This window comes from Sebastes umbrosus, chromosome 12 (genome assembly GCF_015220745.1).
Source record: "Sebastes umbrosus isolate fSebUmb1 chromosome 12, fSebUmb1.pri, whole genome shotgun sequence".
NCBI lineage: Eukaryota > Metazoa > Chordata > Actinopteri > Perciformes > Sebastidae > Sebastes > Sebastes umbrosus.
The window spans coordinates 1,257,979-1,279,828 of record NC_051280.1 but is presented as its reverse complement, the minus strand read 5'-3'; the positions used below and the strand labels follow the sequence as shown (position 1 = coordinate 1,279,828).

General features: G+C 40.2%; 1 protein-coding gene across 1 annotated transcript in view; it reads left to right on the top strand.

Moving 5' to 3' along the window:
- Window positions 1-4,585: 4,585 nt before the first annotated feature.
- cdh12a (cadherin 12, type 2a (N-cadherin 2)) overlaps window positions 4,586-21,850 on the top strand; it is a 56,564-nt gene continuing 39,299 nt past the window's right edge. The window contains exons 1-4 of the mRNA XM_037788593.1: window positions 4,586-4,733; window positions 8,525-9,251; window positions 13,614-13,738; window positions 19,710-19,879. Coding sequence (XP_037644521.1) covers window positions 8,946-9,251; window positions 13,614-13,738; window positions 19,710-19,879 — 601 coding nt within the window. The 5' untranslated portion in view covers window positions 4,586-4,733; window positions 8,525-8,945. The remainder of the gene's footprint in view (window positions 4,734-8,524; window positions 9,252-13,613; window positions 13,739-19,709; window positions 19,880-21,850) is intronic.

Genomic DNA, 21,850 nt, shown 5'->3' with positions numbered 1-21,850 from the left:
TTGGTAACATGGGCAGAGAGGGAGGGGTGTTTGTATATGGGTCAGTCAGCAGTGAGGGACGTTCATCCATAAAGGCACCATCAAAAATGCAACAGCTGCAGCTTTTCTGATTAGCAGTCAAATTAAAGACACATTTAGAACAGCTCTGATCATCTGTCAAACTACTCAGCCTGGGTGACCAAGCAGCATGCTGTTAAGTAATGAGACTGTGTGTGATTTGCCGCAGTACACACACATTTACCAAAATGTATTAGCTGTGAACACACACATGCACCAACACAGCATCACAGGTTAAGTCTCTAATTGGTTAGGATGGGAGCTTGATTAGGGTATTTGTAACACCAGAGTCCCCTGTAGTGTCAAGCTTTAAGACGGGGGGGGGGGGGGGGGGGGGGGGGGGGGGGGGGGTGATGCTAATCCAGAGTTTGGTCTTTGTGTGTGTGTGTTTGTTTGTGTTCACTTGCTGCATGTGTGGCTGTGAATGCATATCACGTCAGTGGTGTCTTTTCAATGTCTGCATGCATGTCATACATATCAAATGATTGGGTTATTTGTTTATGTGTGTGTGTGTATGTGCATGCGTGCATGTGCACACATGCCATCTTTTGTTTTCATTCACAACCACACTTGCGGGCAAAGTCATCCTGTTAAGTGCTGGGAGAATGCCCTGCTGGAGAAGCTCAGGGGAGATGTAGTGAGATAGCGTCTTTGCTCCAATACAGAGAAAACAGCCGGCAGAGAAACAGACCGTTTGCCTGGAATCTTCATGACTGATACTGTCGACTACTCTGAGGTGGGGGGGGGGAGAGATGAATATCAGTTTAGTGCCATTTTCAACAACAGACTATGCTGAATGAGAAACAGCAACACACAGAGGGAAAGCATTACATAAAAGTGTAACGTCATATTATTTTATTTATTTTATTTGTGTTTGTTTTTTTCTTCAATCATAGAATACAATTCAGTAATGTTCATAACATGTTTTTGTATTTTCCAAAAGTGAGATGAAAAGACCAATATCAGTGTTATGTGTGTGTGCTAAGTACAAAGCTGGAGTCAGCACATGGTTAGCCTAGCTTAGGATGAGGACTGGAGGCAGTGCGACACAGCTAGCTCGAACCAAAGGCTTTTGCACAGCTTAAGGCCTTCACACACCGGGGGGGTCATAGTGTCATAGCTACAATACAGCAAAACAGCCGGCAGAGGAGCTCCAACATGTCACTTCACTTACGCCTGACACTTGTCCTGGAATATAAGCCGTTGACGAGGAACCTCCAGAGTTCTCCGTCATTTGCTTTCTTTTCTATCTGACCAACACATTCTCACTTCCAACTCGTCAAATACCATCACTTGGTCAGTGCCCCTCGGTATCGGAGACCGACGCAGGGGGTACCCCTCTTGCGTTACTTTTGGACGTGTCAGGGACGGCGTGTCAATATACGCTCATTACATGCATAGTGTCCTTTCAAAATAAACTTTAGTTTTCACAGGAAGTTAGGTTTACGCAACACAACCACTAACAGCCCGGACACACCAGGAACGTCATGAGCGCGTGGCGGCTGCGTTACCTGTAGTTTTTTATCTCGGCGACCCTGTTAACAGGTTAGAACAGCCACACTGCCCGCGTGAGACGCTGCGTCTCTTCTAGAGAATAGAGGTCTCGCCTATTTTTGACGTGTGCCACGCGCGTCTCACAGCAGCAACAGACAGTGAAGGTGATCTATTGACTGTATATTAACATCATATCAGCTACATTAATACAGTTTCAAGGTTTATCTGTAGAATATGTTACGAAGACTTATTTTTAAATCAACTCTTTCTGCTTTCATTTCAAAATAAAAGCCCTCAAGCATTTTTTCTATAGACAGAATTCCGTCATTTGTTAACACAAGGCTTTTATTTTGAAATATGAGGAGTCAGTACTGTGGAACTTGCAGTGACTTGGAGAGCTCCATGAATTTATAAAATATGGGGTTTAAATCAACACTTCCTGCTTTCATTTCGAAATAAAAGCCCTCAAGCATTTTTTCTGTGGACAGAATTCCTTCATTTGTTAACACAAGGTTTTTATTCTGAAATATGTGTCGGACAGTTTTCTAGAACATAGAGTGACTTGTAGAGCTCCATGAATGAATATAGTACAGAGTTTTAATTGTGGATTATTACTATAATTTACAAATTATCACATGTTTCTTAACCTTTCTCTGTCTAAAATAAATAGATATTTTATTTATAATGAAATGAGGTGACCATTAAAAAGCAAACTTTATGTAGAAAGAAAGGGCTGACAGCTGTAGCAGCAGAAACGCAGCAGACACGCAGCTGAAATGCAGCTGGTGTGAACGCCCGACGCATGTATCACGCAGCCACCACGCACTCCTGATGTTCCTGGTGTGTCCGTGGTCTTAGGTAGGGTTAGGAAACGGTCGGGGTTGACGTTGACTTCACTGACTAAAGACTCACATTACTGACGAGTCACATGACTCACGGGACTGACGAGTCACGTGACTAAAGACTGACATGATAAAATAAGTCAACGTTACTTTTAGTTTCACACGGGACACCAACAGCGGCCTCCTGGTTGAAAGTCTGGTGTTTATTTGACCCGTCCGGGATTATGATTGTAAGTCGTGCACTACTAGAATGTAACTATGACATTGTTTAATGTATTTTCTTTTCCTTTTTAGTATTAAAGCATGCCGCTGGTTTGAGTGTAATCTAGGTGACTTAAAGGTACGGCATAAAATGAATGTAGTCTGTTTATTTTCATAGGACTGTCAACTTCAAGTGCAATATTTACGGTCACTGTTTATTTCCCATGTTAGGAGTTTAGTTTGAGTAAGGGGCCTTTTGTATGTTTTTTGGTATTGTTATTGGGCATAATGCCATATTGTTGATGGGCGCTGCAGTCTTTAAGCTGTAGGGTAATTAATTAGGAGTTATAGGCTCCATATAATTTTAGAGACCCCCGCTTGTCTGCTCATAGTATATTGTTGGTTACAGTGTTAATCCAACTATTATTTCCTGTGTGCAACATAAGAGTTGTGATTCTAAACATGTATGTGCAGTGGTATTTTGCCCTATTGGATCTTACGTTGTGCTTCACCGTGTGTGTTGGGGCCTATATTATTAGTAGCCTTAACTGCTCCCTGTGTGTCTTTGCTATTTAAAGTATATCAAGTCATTGCGTCAGTGTCATACACTCTTAAAATTGCACTGTGTAGCTCATTCGATTGCCCTCCTGTTTTTAATATTTTTAACGTACAAACTGTGTTTGAGCTTTCAGCCTCTTGTCCTGTTTATTCTGCGCCAAGGATGTGTCCTCTCTCCTCTCCTGTACATTATGTACACCAATGACTGTCGTAGTGAGTTTGATGACCAGCACATTGTTAAGTTTGCTGATGACACAGTTATTGTGAGCCTGCTGAACATTGATGAAGTGTCTCATGGTCCTGGTTCAATTATTTTTTAAACTGGTGTAATGACGCCTTTTTAGAATTGAATGTGACATGTGCATTGATTTCAGATGTCAACAACAAACTCCTGCAAATACTACAATAAATGGACTAGATGTTGAGATTGTTGAATTTTACAAGTATTTGGGCATCATATTTGACAATAAGTTGACCTTTGAGAGGAACACAGATATGCTGTGTAAGAAAAGCCAGCAGCGTCTCTTTTGTTTGAGGAAGCTAGCCAAGTTCCAGGTTGAGAAATCCCTGATGACACTGTATTATAAATCTTTTATTGAGTCAGTTTACACTTTTGCTTTTATTTGCTGGTATGCATCCCTCAACCTCAAACAGAAAAACTCATTAACAAGTGTGATAAAAATCAGCAGCAAAATCATCGGCACTCAGCAGACATGTCTGTCTAAACTGTCCAACAAACAGCTGATAAAGAAAGCAGAATCCCCCCCACACACCCCCTGCATTCAGAATTGAAGTTTCTGCCCTCTGGTTCCTGCCTCAGACAACCATCAGTCAAAACTAACCGATATAAATTCTCTTTCATACCCTTGGCCATTTCACTGCTGAACTCTGTAAACTATAGGTAATGTCAGCACATCCACCCATGACTGTTCTTCTGTTCTGGTCATTATCTTAATATTATAACTCTTTTAATATTTTTGGTACTTTAAGGTTTCACTTTTTTTCCCTGTTTTAGTATGTGGGGATGTACAGTAAATGTATATTGTCTTATTGTGATGAGATGTTGATGTTGTTGTTCGCTACTGCGGCAAAACCAATCGCCCCTCGGGGACAAATTAAGGTCTTGAACTTGAACTTGAACATACCTGTGTATGAGGTAAACCAGATTGGAAATTAATAATTACAGCCCTTAATACAATTTCCATCACTAAACGTTATATAACACAGTACTTAATTATGTTCCTGCCAATAAAATACATTAGAATCTTAGAGAAAAACCTAGAGAGTGAACAAGAAGAACATAGAATCAGGAGAGGATTGGATGAAAGTACTGCGAGGGAGGGGGGGGGGTCAATGGCTGTATGAGAGAGGGAGGGACTTAGAGGGAAAAAGATAAAGAGAGCTGAGAGGATACACAGAAAAGAGAACTGAAGAGAGGGAACAGGGCAAATAGAGCGTGCTTTTTGTTCAACAGGGTGAAGTAACAGAGACGGAGCAACGGCCATGGAGAGAGTTACAGGAAATCTATGGACTTAGTCTACTTAGCAGCAGATCGAAGGGACACTGAGAGGCTTGTGTGAGGTAACCGCTCTGCTTTTCTCTCCTACTAGTGCTTGTTGATGAGAAAATGAACACAAGAGCACTGACTCTACACCAGAGATGTCAAATGAAGTCTCTGAGTCTCTCCGTCCGTTTCTTAATGGTTTATATTTCATGTGTTGCCGAGTATCAAGTTAAGTATTTAAGTATTAGTAGCGAGAGGTGGAACAGTAAGCCGGAGGGGGTTGGGGAGCCTCTAGGCTCTCTTAAATCAATTAAAGAAGTGACAGCTAAAGAAGAGGAGCTGCAATCAGGACATGTTGTGCATTCCTAAGCAGGAGAGCCTCTGTGGACGAACACGCCTGTGGTTCGAGCCCTTTGATCAGTTTATGATTATGTGAAGCTAGATTGCAGTTTTTGAAGTTCAGGATTCATTTAGCTGGCTGTAGGGCTTGCTAAGGGGGTTAGTGGATAGGAGAAGTTAGAATCTTGTGTGGCAGATTGGTTGGTAAACACATAAATATGAAGCATCTCAAGATGCATTACATATTTTGTTATATTGGCCCCTTAAAGGGACTGTTTGTAAGAATCAGAAATGCTTGTTATCAGCGACACCTGTTAAGTCAACGAAAGTCAATGTCGGGTTCGCGCTTGTGCTCGCTCTACATAGACATGAACGAGCATTGCTAAAAAAGGGGGGGCGACTCACGTCAGCTAAAAGCACAATATCACTCTATATTTCAGCTGCTTGGCAGTAATGTTAGCTGACCAGACGAAGGTCTCTCCATGAATCAATGCTGATCCTAGTGTTGGCTATTGGCCGGAGGGAACAGGGGAGACACCGGAGTTTTGGTCGGAGACGATAACGTTTCTCTCTGCGGAGACATTTCTGCCATAGAATGAGAGAACTAAGTGATGCAGTTCTAGTCTTTGATGAGATATAGATGGGTGTAGAAGAGAGAAACTGATCTTTTTTTCTGTATGGATCCCACTGACATTAGAATCTTCAAAACGAGACGTAGGTATCGGTAGTATTGATATTTTCAGATCGATCCACTCACCCCTAATATCTTGAGGTCAGAGGTCAAGGGACCCCTTTGAAAATTGAGCATGACAAAGTTGCTATCGATGGATTCATCAGGGTTTCTAGTTTCATATGATGCCAGTATCTTCACTCTAGCTGTAAAACTGAACCTGAAAGTGTTAGGGGTTTAAGATGCTACAAAGATACAACGATATAAAGATCTTCTGCGAGAACGTTCAAGAGACATTTGATATTTTGAGTATTGTCATAATACAAAGCTGAGACATCCATCATTTTGGTGTAGCCGGTAGTACATGTTTGTAAGTTCTAGGGCATAGAGATCTGCTGGTAGTTTATCCACTCTGAACCACGACTCCACTTGCATTTTCCTTTAAAAATGATTTTAATACTCTAGGTCAGGGGTCAGCAACCTGCGGCTCCGGAGCCACATACGTCTCTTTAGCCCCTCTCCAGTGGCTCCCTGTGTATTTTTTAAAATGGAAATACATTTTTTTGTGTATTAGGGCCACATTGAGGAAAAAAATTAATCTGAGAATTCGAGAATAAAGTCATTCGTTTACGAGAAAAAAAGTTATAGTATTATAAGAATAAAGTCGTAATATTATAAAGTAGTAATTTTACGTGTTACTTTCTTTTTTCTCGTAAAGTTAAGAGTTTATTATTGTAATATTACGACTTTTTTTCTCGTAAAATTATGACTTTATTCTGTAAATCTCAGATGTTTTTTCCCTCAATGTGGCCCTAATACTCCGTAGTACATTTGCTCTTTTGCCCTCACTACATTAGATTTATATACTATATACTTAGACTATAAACTGTGTTACCTTCGTCACATTGATCAGATGTTTTGCGGCTCCAGACAGATTGTTTTTTTTACTTTGACTAAAATGGTTCTTTTGATAGTAAAGGTTTCTGACCTCTGTTCTAGGGCAGAGAGATCTGCTGGTAGGTTATCCACTTTGAACCGCTACTCCACTTGCATTTTCCTTTAAAAATTATTTTAATACTCTAGGTTATGTGCCCGACTAGACTAAAGGCTCTCTGGTGAACACACACACACACACACACACACATACACACATTCACCATTCACTACATCCAAGAACTCCGTAGCAACCCTGAGATTATGAGACTCAATTGATTATTATCAAATTTTGAAGTTTTTCCTGTTTTTTCCAAAATTGGGTGGCGTCTTAAATTGAATAATGCATTGAATATAAAGTTGAATTATGACATTGAAACTAATTGTGTATGATAGCTGAAGCTAAGTGCCATCACTCTCCTTCGCATTTTACGACAATGCATGGGTTTTTCATTCATAATTTTGAGTTATTAATTAATGATTGATTATTAATCTGCTCTGCAATAATGCTACAATATAGTGACAGTGGACATCAGTTTCTGTTAATTATATGACTGTTTAGCATTAGTGAGAGATGTAAGCAGATCTGCTTCGGGTCTAAAAAAACAGCCGCTTTGCACCTACAGTATTTCAGCGACATTTTACAGGTGACACACCTCACTCTATTCTAAATATCACAGGGAACCAGCAGGTTCCTTTCTTTAAAAACAGAGCTATTCAGCTGTGAAACAAACACATATTTATAAATATTAATTGAAATGAATATTGGATCTCTAAATGTTTTTTGACATCCATGAATGAAAGTCAGGCTCCTTATCATATCTTGAATCTAATTAAAACTAGGATAATGTGCCATGTGCATGTCTAGCCCAGGGTATCAAAATGTCCACAAACAGGAAGGTGGCCATCATTCTGTATTCCAGATATCAAAAGGAGCAAGCAAAGCTCTCTTGTGAGATTACAGTTCATGAAGTCAAACAGATGTTTCTGGTGATAAAAAATTGCAACTCCTTCTTATCCCAACTCACATACCGCCCCTTGGCTTGGAGTCACGCCCCTTGGCTTGGCGTCACGCCCCTTGGCTTGGCATCACGCTAGGTTTAGACAACAAAACCACTATAGTTAGGTTTAGGAAAAAACAACATGGTTGGGCTTAAATGAACACGGGACACAAAGGAACAGCTGATTTACTCTTTAAACAACGTCACCACACTCCCGGCGCACTCTCTCAAAGCATTTACTGTTGCCGTGGATAGGTTTACATTGTAGTTAATAGAAGGCCCGGTGCATCTCATACCGGCGCTAAGGGCTGCCTTGTGCAGCGGTACTGAACACTGATGGCCATGACAAAGCCTCGGTATTTGATACCCTGGGACTGTCAATGGGGTGTCATGTGATACAGGTGGTAGTATATGGCAACTACACTACACAAAAAAAATCCACGTTGGCTCGTCACTCAGACATCAACGCTTGAGCTCCATGTGAGAACTGTTCTGATGCATCGCAGACACATTCCAGATATCTAGCAGGCTAAATAGCTGGACCTGTCGGGGAGCTACAACCAATGAGAGAGCAAGACACGGGTTGAGGAGAAACCTGGTGGAGGGGTCGCCTGTACCTGTCTGCTATGTGTTGCATTTGCAACACGGACCACCTCGGGTGTTGGAGGTTTGCATGAATAAACATAACACAACACAGTGACTGATGTACATAGGGGAAATGGTATAGATGTGTGGAAACAGGCTATTATGTGAACACGTGTGTCAGCGTCAACATCAACAAGCATGACTACGCACACAGATTACAAGACAGCAAGTTGTGTAGTGTAAACAGTCCAGCAATCAATCTGCTAGAACATTTCTACTGTTTCCGAGGTCAAGAATGAACTTTCATGCTCAACATTGTTATCTTCACTTTTTCCTCCAGGTGACAAAGCTGAGAGTGAAGAAAAGTGAAGAGAAGACAAGGTGGTCATCTTGGTTCCTCTGCAGTCAAACTCCAAATATGACCTGGATGTCACAAAAACGGACCAAAGACGTTTAACTCTAAACACAAGCTCTTTGATGGAACCTCAGACAACATCAAACCAAAGTGTTCACTGACTGTTCCTTTAGCCGACATTACGATCTTCAGTAACTCTCACACCTCTGCAAGGGCACTGCATTGACAGACTCCTCTCATCACTTTGGATCATATTGGAATTTAAACACTTTGTCCAATGCATATCTTCAGGGCAAATCCAGTTTTGGATGCATGTCCATTTCCAACCTGGAAATAGACAGCTTTTTCACTTATCACTAGTTTTTTTTTTTTTTTTAGTTTTTTTTTTTAACAGCGATACTCCCTGATGATCACAAGGGAATATGCCACTCTGTTTCTGGTGGGCTCCTGTTTCCTGTTGGACTACAGCTCCCAAATCCCCCTGCAGGCTCTGCTCAAAAGCAGAACTAAGGCTGGACTGATGTCAGCCAGGGAAGGGACTGGAGGAAAGACTGTGAGAGTCGCTTCGGGGGAAGTGACATCATTAGAGGGCAGGACGAGGCTAGGGAGACATGGGAGGTCGAGGGTCCAGCGTATTAAAAGAGGATGGGTGTGGAACCAGTTCTTTGTCCTGGAGGAGTACATGGGATCTGAACCACAGTATGTCGGAAAGGTAAGTAAATATTGTTTACATCTGATCTGTAAGTTTTGAAATGTGTCAGCTTTTCTACCAGCTTCCATTTTAGTGCAACTTTAAAACTCAAGGGCCCATTTAATAAGTCAATAGAAGGAATACAGATATTCAGTAATTAACATGACAAATGGCCAAAACCAAGATGGCGACGGCCAAAATGTCGAACTCGAGGCTTCCAAACGGCAGTTCACAAACCAATGGGTGACGTCATGGTGACCACGTCCACTTCTTATATACAGTTTATGATTGTGACCAGGATAGTTTTTCAGATAGGAAGAGGTGGAGTAGTTAAGTAGTAAATACAGTGGGATCATAAATTGAAATTTGACAGTGACATACAGAAAAGCCCATATTCAGGAGTTGCTGTTGCAAGTCAGTGTCAGCAAACCCTCTCTGGGCAGTACTCCTTGGCCTCTCCCTTCTGCATGTAAGCCGATGGCAGTCGGTCAGCTTCCACCATCTTGGTTTTGCTGTATTTGGTTGTCTTTAGTTTAATTTATATTTTAGTAAATACACATATATTTAGTTACAACTTATACGTGGTCTCCCGTCCTTTTAGCCAGGATGTGACTAATTGGGGGCTCATCAGGGATCAAATTAAGCATTTTGGTAAAATGAAATTTGGCGCTTGTGGTAACTGGGCCAGGTTTGATTTCTGTAGTTACTACCTCCTGTGACAATGGTGGTTTGTTCACTCTTTTGTAGATATTTAGTGTCTTGGTATGTTTTCAAAATTCTAGGGGTAAGATTGTAACTTTGAGTTGCAACTAAAAACAGATTATCTGTCCTAAATAAAAGAGAAAAGAACTAAAACAACAACATAGCCGGCCGGCCGGCCGCTCATGCTTTTAGTGCATGTCAGCGTGCCCCACTGACTAGCACCGATGGCGTCACCATGGAAGAGTAGCACCCACCCTCCGGTTCCCCCTCAGGTTAACACTGTTCTCTCTGTTCTCTCACTGTTTGCACTGTTCATAGCCGCCATGTTGAGAGCCATTTGGAGGCACTAGATATGCTCTGAATATCGTATTCAACACCTTTAAACCATGACCTCAATCCTCACCTAACCTTGACCGAGTGGTTGTTATTGTAACCATGACGACGAAGTTCCCTATCCTCAACAAATTAGTAATTTTAACTCAAACCATGATCACTCCCTAATCCTAACCATTACTTAAACCTAACCAAACTTTAACTGTCGCAGAGCAGAACATGGCTTTATTTATGAAACAGTGATTTCTAAAATATTTTGAAGGCACCCTGCTGATGGGGGCTCCAGATCAGAAAAACACGTCTGTGTGTTGTTCTAAAGGGCAATTGCATACAATGTATTTTGGAATTTAATTTGGAGGATTTGTTTGATAGTACGGTACCTCAACAACAAATATAATTCTTTTAAAATCATAATAGTATGAAAATAATGAGGACATTATATATTTTTCAAACTGTTTTGAGTTACAGCTAGGCAGCTGGAATCTAGAAGGATCAGTGAAGTGAGAAGGAATAAAGAGTGGTGAAGGAGTGAAGAAGGCTATGAGGAATATAAAGGCACAGAGAACCTATACAGGAATGCCTACAAGACTCTGGGCAGCACAGATTCACTGCACTACACACACACACACACACACACACACACACACACACACACACACACACACACACACACTAAGTACAGGTTGAGGTGGAAACTCCCTGGATTTCTCTCTTCACTGGTCATGACAAAAAAAGGTTGTAGGACCATGTGTGAGTGTGCGAGTGTGTATAACTATGTTCTCCTGCCCTTAAGTATACTCTTCACCTTGTCAAGTTACTGTTGGTGACAAGATTAGGCACATTTCTGCACTCCTGAGAAAGTTTAAAGTAAATGTGTGCGTGTCTGTGTTGTTATGTTTGTGGCATCAATCAATGCCGGATTGTCACATATTGATTATTTATCGGGACATCTACATACTTGATTGAATCAATCATTGAATCGTTAGGTTAAGTGTTGTGTGTATAGATAACCAACCTGTTATTAGCAGGAATAACTTGTAACAGAGTATTTTTATACTGTAAGTAGTATTGCTACTTTTATTCAAGTAAAAGATGTGAATACTTCTTCCACCACTGCTGATTTTCCATTTCATGTTAAAGGTCACATATTATGCTCCTCTTCAGGTCCATACATGTATTTTAATTTTCTTTTTTTCTTTTAATTTGCATGCTGAAATGTTAAAAAACGTTTACTTCTCATACTGTCTGCCTGCATAAAGCTTCTTTCACCCTCTGTCTGAAAAGCCCTGGTTCAGCGTCTGTCTCTTTAAGACCCCTCCTCATAAATCCTAGTCTGCTCTGATTGGTCAGCATTTGCAGGTCTGTGCTGTCAATCAATCACCGTCTACACTGCGTCACTGAAGCCCAGAGGATGAGTCTGTGTGACTACGAAATAGAGTTTGGCAGCAGTTATCCCACATAAAACATTTTTTTATACATTTTTAATTTTTAATTTTATAAACCACTTCACTCAGCACACGTTCCAGCAGGAATCTGATCTGAAATCAGGGAGAAATTAACAACTTCTGCAGCAAAGATGACTTTCAATAGTTTAATCTATTAAAATACAATTTTTATACAGTGTTATTCCTGAAGTGATAATTCACAGAAAAGGAGAAAAGTCTATCTCATCATTGAGGTCGAGGTATTTTGTTGCTTTTAGTTGTACAATCCAAAAGGTCTCTGGTTGGAGTCGTCTTCTCAGGCGGTCGCCTCCTCTGATGTCCTTTTCAACAACTTCCAACACTATGACTTTCAGTGTGTTAGGGTTGCCATGTCCTGTTTGCTCATAATGTAATGCCATAGCATAATCAGCATTCTTTGTACGGATGGCATTTTTATGTTCCGCAACTCTGTCTTTTAGTCTTCTTTTTGTTCGTCCTACATAGAAACAACCACGGGGGCACTCCGATCTGTAGACAACACATGTGGTGTTGCAGTTAGCAAAATGTCTCATTTGATATGTGCGACATGTGTTCACATCCTGAAAGTGATTGATTTTCATGATATTATCACAATGATTGCAATTCCCACATTTAAAAGTTCCACAGGGCTTTTGTAGCCAGGTTGTTCATGTGGAAGGTGGAAGATAGCTCCGTACCACCTTGTCTTTCAGTGTTGGTGCACGTCTGTATGAGAACATGGGTGGTTCTGCAAACAGTGGTTGGAGAGATGCGTCGCTCTGAAGAATGTTCCAATTGCGTTTTTTTGATGTTTCTTATTTGAAACGCTTGCTCGCTATATTGCGTCACAAAATACATTTTTGAAGACTGGTGTGGTTTCTTCTTGGTTTGAAGTAACTGTTTTCTGTTTTCTATTTGTAGACTTTGCTCTTTGAAGTGATATTTAGTGATATTTCTGAAACATATTTTTGGTTCAGAAACATCAACATTCAAAACACGGGAGAAGTAGAAAATGATTTTCTACTGACTGGACTATACAACTGTTACCCAGACTGAGTAGTACTATATAACCAGTAAACTGATCTTCATGTGTGAAAATGGCTGGAGTTCCCATTATCTTTGGTGTTGTAGAGGCTCATTTTCATCAGTTAGCTGTTTCTTTATTTAAAGGTACAATGTATAACAACTGGAAAATGCATTTCCTGCAGAAAATCCGTGGGAATGCTGACAGCTGAAATGAATTGTAAAGCATTGCTGAAAATATGGAATCTTAAAGGACTGTACTCCTGAAAAATGTAATTGTAAAACTGGCAGAGTTGAAAAATGTAAGAGCTGAAATACACTGCTAGAAAAGCAGGAATCTAAACCGTAATACTGTCAAAGGTGGAAGTTGAAATGAATTAACTTGTTAGACAGAAAGTAGTATTTAGGTGGAACAAACCTTTAAAACTATCAGTGATTGGACACAAAGTAGTATTTGGGCAGAATGGGCCTTACTTTAAGGTTTGCCAAGTTGCTTGTCGGATGTTCAAAGGTCCATCTCTGGAGTATGTAACCAGAGAGGAAGAGCAAAAAAACTGAAAAAACAGACAAAAACAGAAAAAGTACAAGAGTGCCTCACCGAGGCCGCCACTCATGGCATCACCTTGGATATCATTCATCTCTTGTTTATATGATCAGCATATAAATCTCTTTTGTCTTGCTTTGCTGTGGTTTGGAGATGTTTCCTAAGTGGGACTTCTTTTTCCATCTCTGTGATGTTTTAATGGGAAAAGAATATGAAAGCTTGTGTTCTGTTTTACACATTATCAATTATGACATTGAACTGGGCCATAATGTGACCGATTGCTGCTGTAGTTGGAGCATTCAGGAGATGCACGATGTAATGTTCCGTTTCTTCCTGCAGCTCCACACAGACATGGACCATGGAGACAATGCAGTCAAGTATACTCTGTCAGGAGAAGGAGCTGGGTCCATCTTCACCATTGATCAAATTACAGGAGATATACATGCACTGGTGGGGCTCGACAGGTCAGTACTGATCAATAATGATAACAATACTGTAATGATGTCTAAAGAGCTTCTAATAGAGAATTATTGGCATCTAATAAGCACAGATTGATCTACATTACAGAGAAGGAATTAGCATTAATAATGTGTCCTTGTTTATTACATTGTAATCATTGCAAAAATAATATGCATAACAGAACACGATGCTGTTTTACTCTCCCAATTAGAGTACAACTACAGTGCTAACTTTCCAAAGTTAAAGTTATGATATAGTGTGCAGTGTTTTGGCAAACAAAATGCCTTTAAATCCGTTGATCCGTTACTCAAAGCGGGATCACATGACATGGTAAATGGATGGACGGACTTGCATTTATATAGCGCTTTTCTAGTCTTCCAACCACTCAAAGCGCTTTACACTACATGTCAGCATTCACCCATTCACACACAATGATCATTTGAACGTTAAAGAAATGTTCATAGTGTGTGAGAAAAGAATAATTTATAAAGCGCACATTAAGTTTAATACTTAAATACTAAATGTGACAACACTTTCACTCATACACAGCCACTTGCATTTTATTTTCGCTCTGAACATGGTAACCACTGAAGCAACTTTAAATCACATCTAAAATGATCACAGTGACCGAGGAGACCATATTTAAAGCATCATCAATGCTATGCAATTTTTTTCTTCATGTTTCAGCATTAAATATGCCAAATAACAGAGGACTATAGTAGCTTCCCATCTGTTTGTGTCTTTTTATCAAAGGTAATACAAGTAAAGCTAACCTTACCAGCCTTGCATATTGAAATCATTTAGCCGTTATAATAAAGATAACATCAGCTAGTTATGCACGTTAATGGAGGGTTATTACTGTGGACAGCTGCTGTGTCATTTACAGATTAACAATAGGCTAAAACAGTTAGCTAATGGGAAACAGGTGAAGGCGATTGTCATGGCAAGTTTGCAAATTTCACTTTGACAAAATAGGAACGAGCCAAAATTCTCTTACAGTATTGTTACACTTTATCAATGCTCAAAGCACAGTACACAAAACAGTGGCTGGTTCGTAACGTGCACGCCCAAAAGAAGCTGTTCACCTCTTTCATACACTGGAGCGGTCCCATCTCTATAACTAGCAGACCCTTTGCTAGTTCTCACACAAGGTCACGGCTTGACCCATGTATGCTGTTTCAGGAGATGAGGCTGCTTCCCTTGGTTGCAAGTATCTAGTCTCAATTTACTGTTACTGCTGACAAGCTGTTGATGCGTTCTAAAGCCTGGAACGCACCAGGAACGTCAGGAGCGCATGGCGGCTGCGTAACGTGGTGGTTGCGAGTCAGCTGCTTGCCTGTTGCTGCAGCTGCTGCTGTCAGCCCTTTCTTTCTACATAGAGTTCGGCTTTTAATGGCTATTTCATTTTATTAGAAATATCATTTATATTTATTTTAGACAGAGAAAGGTTAGAAACGTGTGGTAATTTGTAAATAATAGTAATAATCCACAATTAAAACTCTGTACTATATTCATTCACGGAGCTCTGCAAGTCACTGCATGTTCTAGAACACTGTCCGCCACATATTTCAGAATAAAAGCCTTGTGTTAACAAATGAAGGAATTCTGTCTACAGAAAAAAACCGCTTGAGGGCTTTTATTTTGAAATGAAAGCAGGAAGTGTTGATTTAAAAATAAGTCTTTACTTTTTTTTCATCTCCGTAACATATTCTACAGATGGACATCGCAAATGTAGTAATCTTGCTGGTATGATGTCAATATAAAGTCAATAGATCACCTTCACTGTCCGTGACATATTCTACAGATGTCTAGACATTGAAACTGTAGTAATGTAGCTGGTATGATGTTAATATACAGTCAGCAGATCGCTTTCACTGTCTGTTTGCTGTGAAACGCGCGCGGCACGCAACAAAAATAGGCGAGACCTCTATTCTCTAGAAGAGACGCAGCTGAGATGTACGTGTGACGTGCGTGAGATGATCGTCTCACGCACGTCTAACCTGTTAACACGGACGCCGAAATAAAAAACAATAGGTGCCGCTAAGCGCTGCTGACGTTCCCTGTGTGCGCCAGGCCTACAGACCGGCTCCCTTACATCTGTAGCACTGTAGGGAACAATCAGGCAAGCTTGCTCAGGCACAGAGAAGAGTTTGTGCGGGTTAAAGATTATATGTTACTGATTCAGAATGATCAAACATACATTTTCATTAAAGTCGGAAACTTTGAACATTTTTAAGTCTGCTGCTGATACCAGTACAGGCATTATCATAGGCCTTTGTGACGATGCAGGTAAAATGATGACAGATCCTTGCCTTGGTCCAGACCTTAATCCACCCACTCCACCGAGTTCAATGATTCACCGTGCATCGTGACATAGGACAGCGGTTTCTCAGCTAAAAACGATAGAGCCAATGAGAAGCGCGGGGAGTCTAACGGTTAGACAATCAGCACCACAGACGAGACTAATGTCACTGTCAAGCATTGTCAAGCTGTGCACCATGGACAACATGTCTTCTCAGTATCACCCAACACCGGAGGTTGTTTTTACTTTACTCCACTCCACTGTTGAAACCCCTGCAAAACCAGTATTTTGGCATGGCATTGGCATTTTGGCTACACGACAGTTCAGTTCAGACAACTTTATTTATCCCCAAAGGGGCAATTCATTAGTAGCATTCCCAGTCCATACATCCATACATCCATACATACAACAGACAACCAATAATTAGTTAAGTCAAAGGAAACATATTAAAGGTATGGGGCAGTTGGAGGGACAAGTTACAATAAGAACCATATAAATACATAGGACTATAGCAATAAAAGCCAACAAATAAGAAACAATAAATAAGAACAACATATCTTAAAATTCCTCTAAATAACAGTCTTTTAAAATGGGTATGGTCTGTGTTCAGCAGCGTAACAGCAGAAGGGATAAAGGACTTGGAGTAAGGATTTGTTCTCCTTAAGGGCACATTATAACGTCGGTCTGAAGGCATCAGAGAGAATTCAGTCTAAACAATGTGATCTGGTGGCTGATCATTGATTTTGCTTTCTCAGCCACCTGTTTCTCCCAAATTGTGCCTGAGTCCTTCTGCTGAACTCCAATAATCTTGAAGCACACTTTGACTATACTATTAAGACCGTTCTTGTCCTTCACAGACAACCCGTCAAACCAGCAGGTAAAAGAAAAGGTTAAAAGGCTTTCAATAAAAGAATGGTAAAAGTTACATAAGATCTTATCAGAGACATTAAAAGAATTCAGCTTCCGAATTAAATAACTCCTTTGTTGACCCTGTTTGACTATCAGTTCAGTGTTAACATCACATTTAAGCTGTGAGTCAAACATATTGCCAAGAGTCAACAATTTCAACATTCATATTATGAATGATGCTTGCTTTTGGTATGTCATTATTCTGCTTAAAATCAATGATTACCTCCTTGGTTTTTGATACGTTAAGATCCAAGAAATTATCATCGCACCATTTTACAAAAACAGGTAAGACCTGACCGTGGTCTGAGTCTTGGCCCCGAAGAAGACTCAGGAGGGCAGTGTCATCAGAGAACTTTACGATATGACTGCCTTCCTGTGACGTTCTGCAGCTGTCTGCGTACATTATAAAGAGTAAAGGTGACAGGACACCACTCTGGGGTGAGCCTGTACTTGAAAGCATGGTGCCAGACATGTGTCCCCTTAGTGTCCCCTTAAAAGGGTGTAGTTATTATATACTTAATTATGTAATCCCATCCATTCTTGTGATGTGTGTTCATGTGAGGGTAGTATGTGTGTGGGACAGAGCCAGTGATTTTTTCTATTATTTCAAGTGGCCAAATCTGACATTTGTTTTTGTTTGTTGGTATTTATGCTCATTCATCAAGGTATGACTGATCAGAACACATATGAAAAAAAATAATATTTGTAAAACCCACAGTGTTGGCACTAGCACAAGCTGACATATAAACTTGGAAAAAAAAGTTTGTAAACTTGTGTTTGTTTGATTATTTCTCTGTTGTTACAATGCTAATGGTCATTGTATTTTACATCGTTGGAAAGCCTGTTTATTTACCTTCACAATGATGTCCAACTTGTAAGGATCATGCATTTGTGGGATGAGCAGCACAGCTGATTATGTGGGTAACGCCCAAGAAAAATGTTCCAAAATGCTCTGCCAACGGTAAACAGTGTATTCTCATAAGGCTACCAGGAAGCCTGCAATGACTGCCCTTCACCGTCAGGCCCGTTTGCGCTGGTGTCGACAACACAGACAATGGAACCTGAACATGTGGGGGAATGTCATGTTCAATGATGAGTCCAGGTTCTGTCTGCAAAGTTGGATGGCAGGGTCAAAGTATGGAGACGACGCGGAGAACGCTATGCTGATTGTTGCACCGATGGAGTAACAGCTTTTGGTGGGGGCAGTGTCATGGTGTGGGGCGGCATCTCCCATAACTGGCAAAACAAGGCTTGTCATCATTGAAGGCCATCTCAATGCAGTGAGCTATCGGGATGAGATTCTGCAGCCAGTGGCGATCCCATATCTCCACAATCTGGGACCTAACTTCATCCTCCAAGATGACAACGCTCGCCCCCACAGAGCCAGGGTTATCACAGACTACCTCCACAATGTGGGAATAGAGAGAATGGAACGGCCTGCCAAGAGTCCAGACCTCAACCCTCAACACTTGTGGGATCAGCTTGTACGTGTTAGAGTGACCAACACAACCACGCCTGACGGTGTATCAAATGAAAAAAGTGTAAAATAGCCAACATGTCTTGTTTGTTCCTTGTTACTGATAGAGAGATCAATCATCCAATCCACCAAACAACTCAAAACAAGAGTCAATACCAACAGGAGAATACTCTGTTTACCATTGGCAGAGCATTTTTCTTGAGTGCTACCCACATAATCAGCTGTGCTGCTCATCCCACAAATGCATGATCCTTACAAGTTGGACATCATTGCGAAGGTAAATAAACAGGCTTTCCAACGATGTAAAATACAATGCCAATTAGCATTGTAACAACAGAGAAATAATCCACCAAACACAAGTTTCTGAAAAAAAATTCCCAGTTTATATACCACTTGGACACACCGAGCTTGAAGCGGAAAAAAATAAGTGCCGGTACTCCCCTTATTCACATGTTGGTGTGTGTATCGGCCGGTATCCGCAATCTCTTGCGCCTTGTTCCTTTTTATTCATTATTTCTTTAAGCATGTTAAACTGTGTCAGCTGTGATTTATTGTTATATTATTATATCTGGGCTATGCATATTCTACTGTAGGCCTATAATACTCCAATAATATTCCATCTGGAACATTATAGGGTTAAGGTGTGTTTGTACAGAGGGTTAATAATTAAAGTGCTTTCATGTGTTATTTGTAGCCTACAGCATCACTCTATAATATATTATGGGATGTCTATAGTCTGGAATAAACAGCAGCCAAATAGACAGGCAGGTATACATGCAGAGCTGAGATGTGTGATCTCTTCATTCAGGGTTTAGGAGCAGAGTCCCAGTCAGGATGCTCCTACATATTATACACAGACACATTGTGAATATCTACAGTGAATAAAAGATACTATGAGATATTGGGTTTGGGGCTCCTACTCCAAGAAAATTTGAAGGTTTTTTAATTAAAACTACGCATTTTACATCATTTTGGACCATTATTATTACTAGTTAGATGGTTATTTTTTATTATTTATCACAGACTTAAGTCTGCACATTTAATTCTTCTGGAAATGTTTGTCCTGTAAAATCATATTCTATAAATCAGAGGAGCAGATTCAGAAAACTTTTTAATAATGTTTCGTTAATGATATTTGTTCGTAAAAAGTACTGACGAACAGTTCACTAATTACTTTATAAAAAGGGCATGAACACTGTATTGATAAATTAAAGCACCCTTGTTTATATATTGTGTTTTTGTGTATTTATGTATTTATTTATATTATGTAATATGCAATATTTTACAGGGAGGAAAAGTCCTACTACACACTGAAGGCCCAGGCTGTTGACATCTACACAGGCCTCCCTCTGGAGCCACAGTCTGAGTTCATCATCAAGGTGCAGGACATCAACGACAATGAGCCACGATTTCCTGACGGTCCCTACAGCGCCAGTGTCCCCGAGATGTCTCCAACAGGTAGGACAGCAAGAGGTTGAGACAAGAGGACAAGAGCTCTCACTAAGTGTACATGAAGCCACTAACCCTTTCACGCATAGTGGTCATTACAGTGGACACTAATGCATCATCCCATACACTGCCACCCACTGGCCAGCCATTGTTAAGTGCAACACGAATTTCTGAAAATCAAGATGGGTGCCGGAGGGCCAGAAACACTGAGCAGCTCAGGGATATCTTGCCAGTCCTTCTATAGCAAGAGACCCCTGCAGGTGAATAAAATTTGGTAACATCAAGTAAAAACTGAGGAGTAAGACAGTTGTTAAAATCTCCAAGTATTGATTTTATATTCGGAGAAAATGACGATTAATCATCTGTCCACTAAATTGGACATCATGCATCGCTGGCTGTATTTCAAATACAATTAATACTATCACTGGGAGTTTGTTTTTGAAAATACTTCATCTCCAGTAACTTTTTTGACTTTATTGTTGTAATATTTTCACAATATTTTTCATGAATATATAAATAAATAAAGCTCAATTAAAAGTCAGACTAAAAAGAAGGTTTTGAATTTGCGTTTAAAAATATCAACATACTGTGCTGTTCCAGAGGCTTGGACCATAGTAATAAAATGATGCCTCACCGTGGATTTTTGTTCGGAATAATTAAAAGGGCCACTACTGGAAGATCTGAGGGTTTGAGAGGGCTCATAGGCTAAAAGCAAATCTGATAAATAGATAGGACCAAGACCATTAACAGCTTTATAAACCAGTATTAGAATTCTGAAGCAAACAGGTAGATAGTGCAGAGACTTTAAAATTGGTGTACTGTGCTCTCTTTCTGGTCCGAGTCCATACGCGTGTAGCAGAGTTTTGCAGTAATTGTAATTGAGCTGTTCTTTTTAGGGAGACCAGAAAGTAGTGCATTGCAATAGTCAATCCTGCAGGTAATAAAGGTGTTCATTAATGTCTCTGTATTGGCTCGAGAGAGAGAAACGGTCACACTCTGGCAATGTTCTTCAGATGATAAAAGGCATTCTCACATTCTTCTAATGTGAGGTTTTAAATGAAGCTCTGAATCAAAGATAACTCCTAGATTTTTTTTGTGCTTGTTAGCAGGTGTTTTAATGGCAGTGCTCGCAGTTTCTGATTGAGTTTGTCTCTCTGAGCTTCAGAACCATAAACCAAGACTTCAGTTTTGTCCTGGTTGAGCAGTAGGAAATTCTCTACCATCCATATCTTGATATCTGAAATGCAGTTAAAAGGGCATCTACTGGCCCTGAGTCATCAGGAGACACAGCCATGTAAAGATGTGTGTCATCAGCATAACTATGAAAATTAATGCAATACCTCTTGATGACATCTCCAAGTGGCAGCATATAAAGATTAAAAAGTGCAGGACCTAAAATTGAACCTTGAGGAACACCACAAGTCATTTTATAGCTTTTAGATGAACATTCCTCTATGCTTACAAATAATTCTCTTTCGGTAAGATAGAATTTGAACCAATTAAAACCAGTACCAGAGAGGCCAATCAGATGGTGAAGTTTACCTAAAAGAATCCAGTGATACACTCTATCAAACGCTGGGGTTAAGTCAGGTAGTACCAATACAGAAAGTGTTTTTTCATATATCCATATAAGACCTGAGGTCATCTATAACCTTGGCTAGTGCTGTCTCAGTGCTATGATTGGACCTAAATCCAGATTGGTATTTTTCAAAAAATATTATGTGAGCTCATGAAATCATTTAGTGGATTTAAAACAAGCCTGAGTCTATGATATCAGCATTAATATATATCAACATCAACTATTGTCTATATAAAGATATAGAGGAGTAATGTCTACCTGAGTCTATGATATCAGCATTAATATATATCATCATCAACTATTGTCTATGTAAAGATATAGAGGGGTTATGCCTACCTGAGCAGAGAATGAAGTTGCTCTCCCTCTGTGTGTGTGTTGTGTTGGGGATGCAGGTTGAAGCT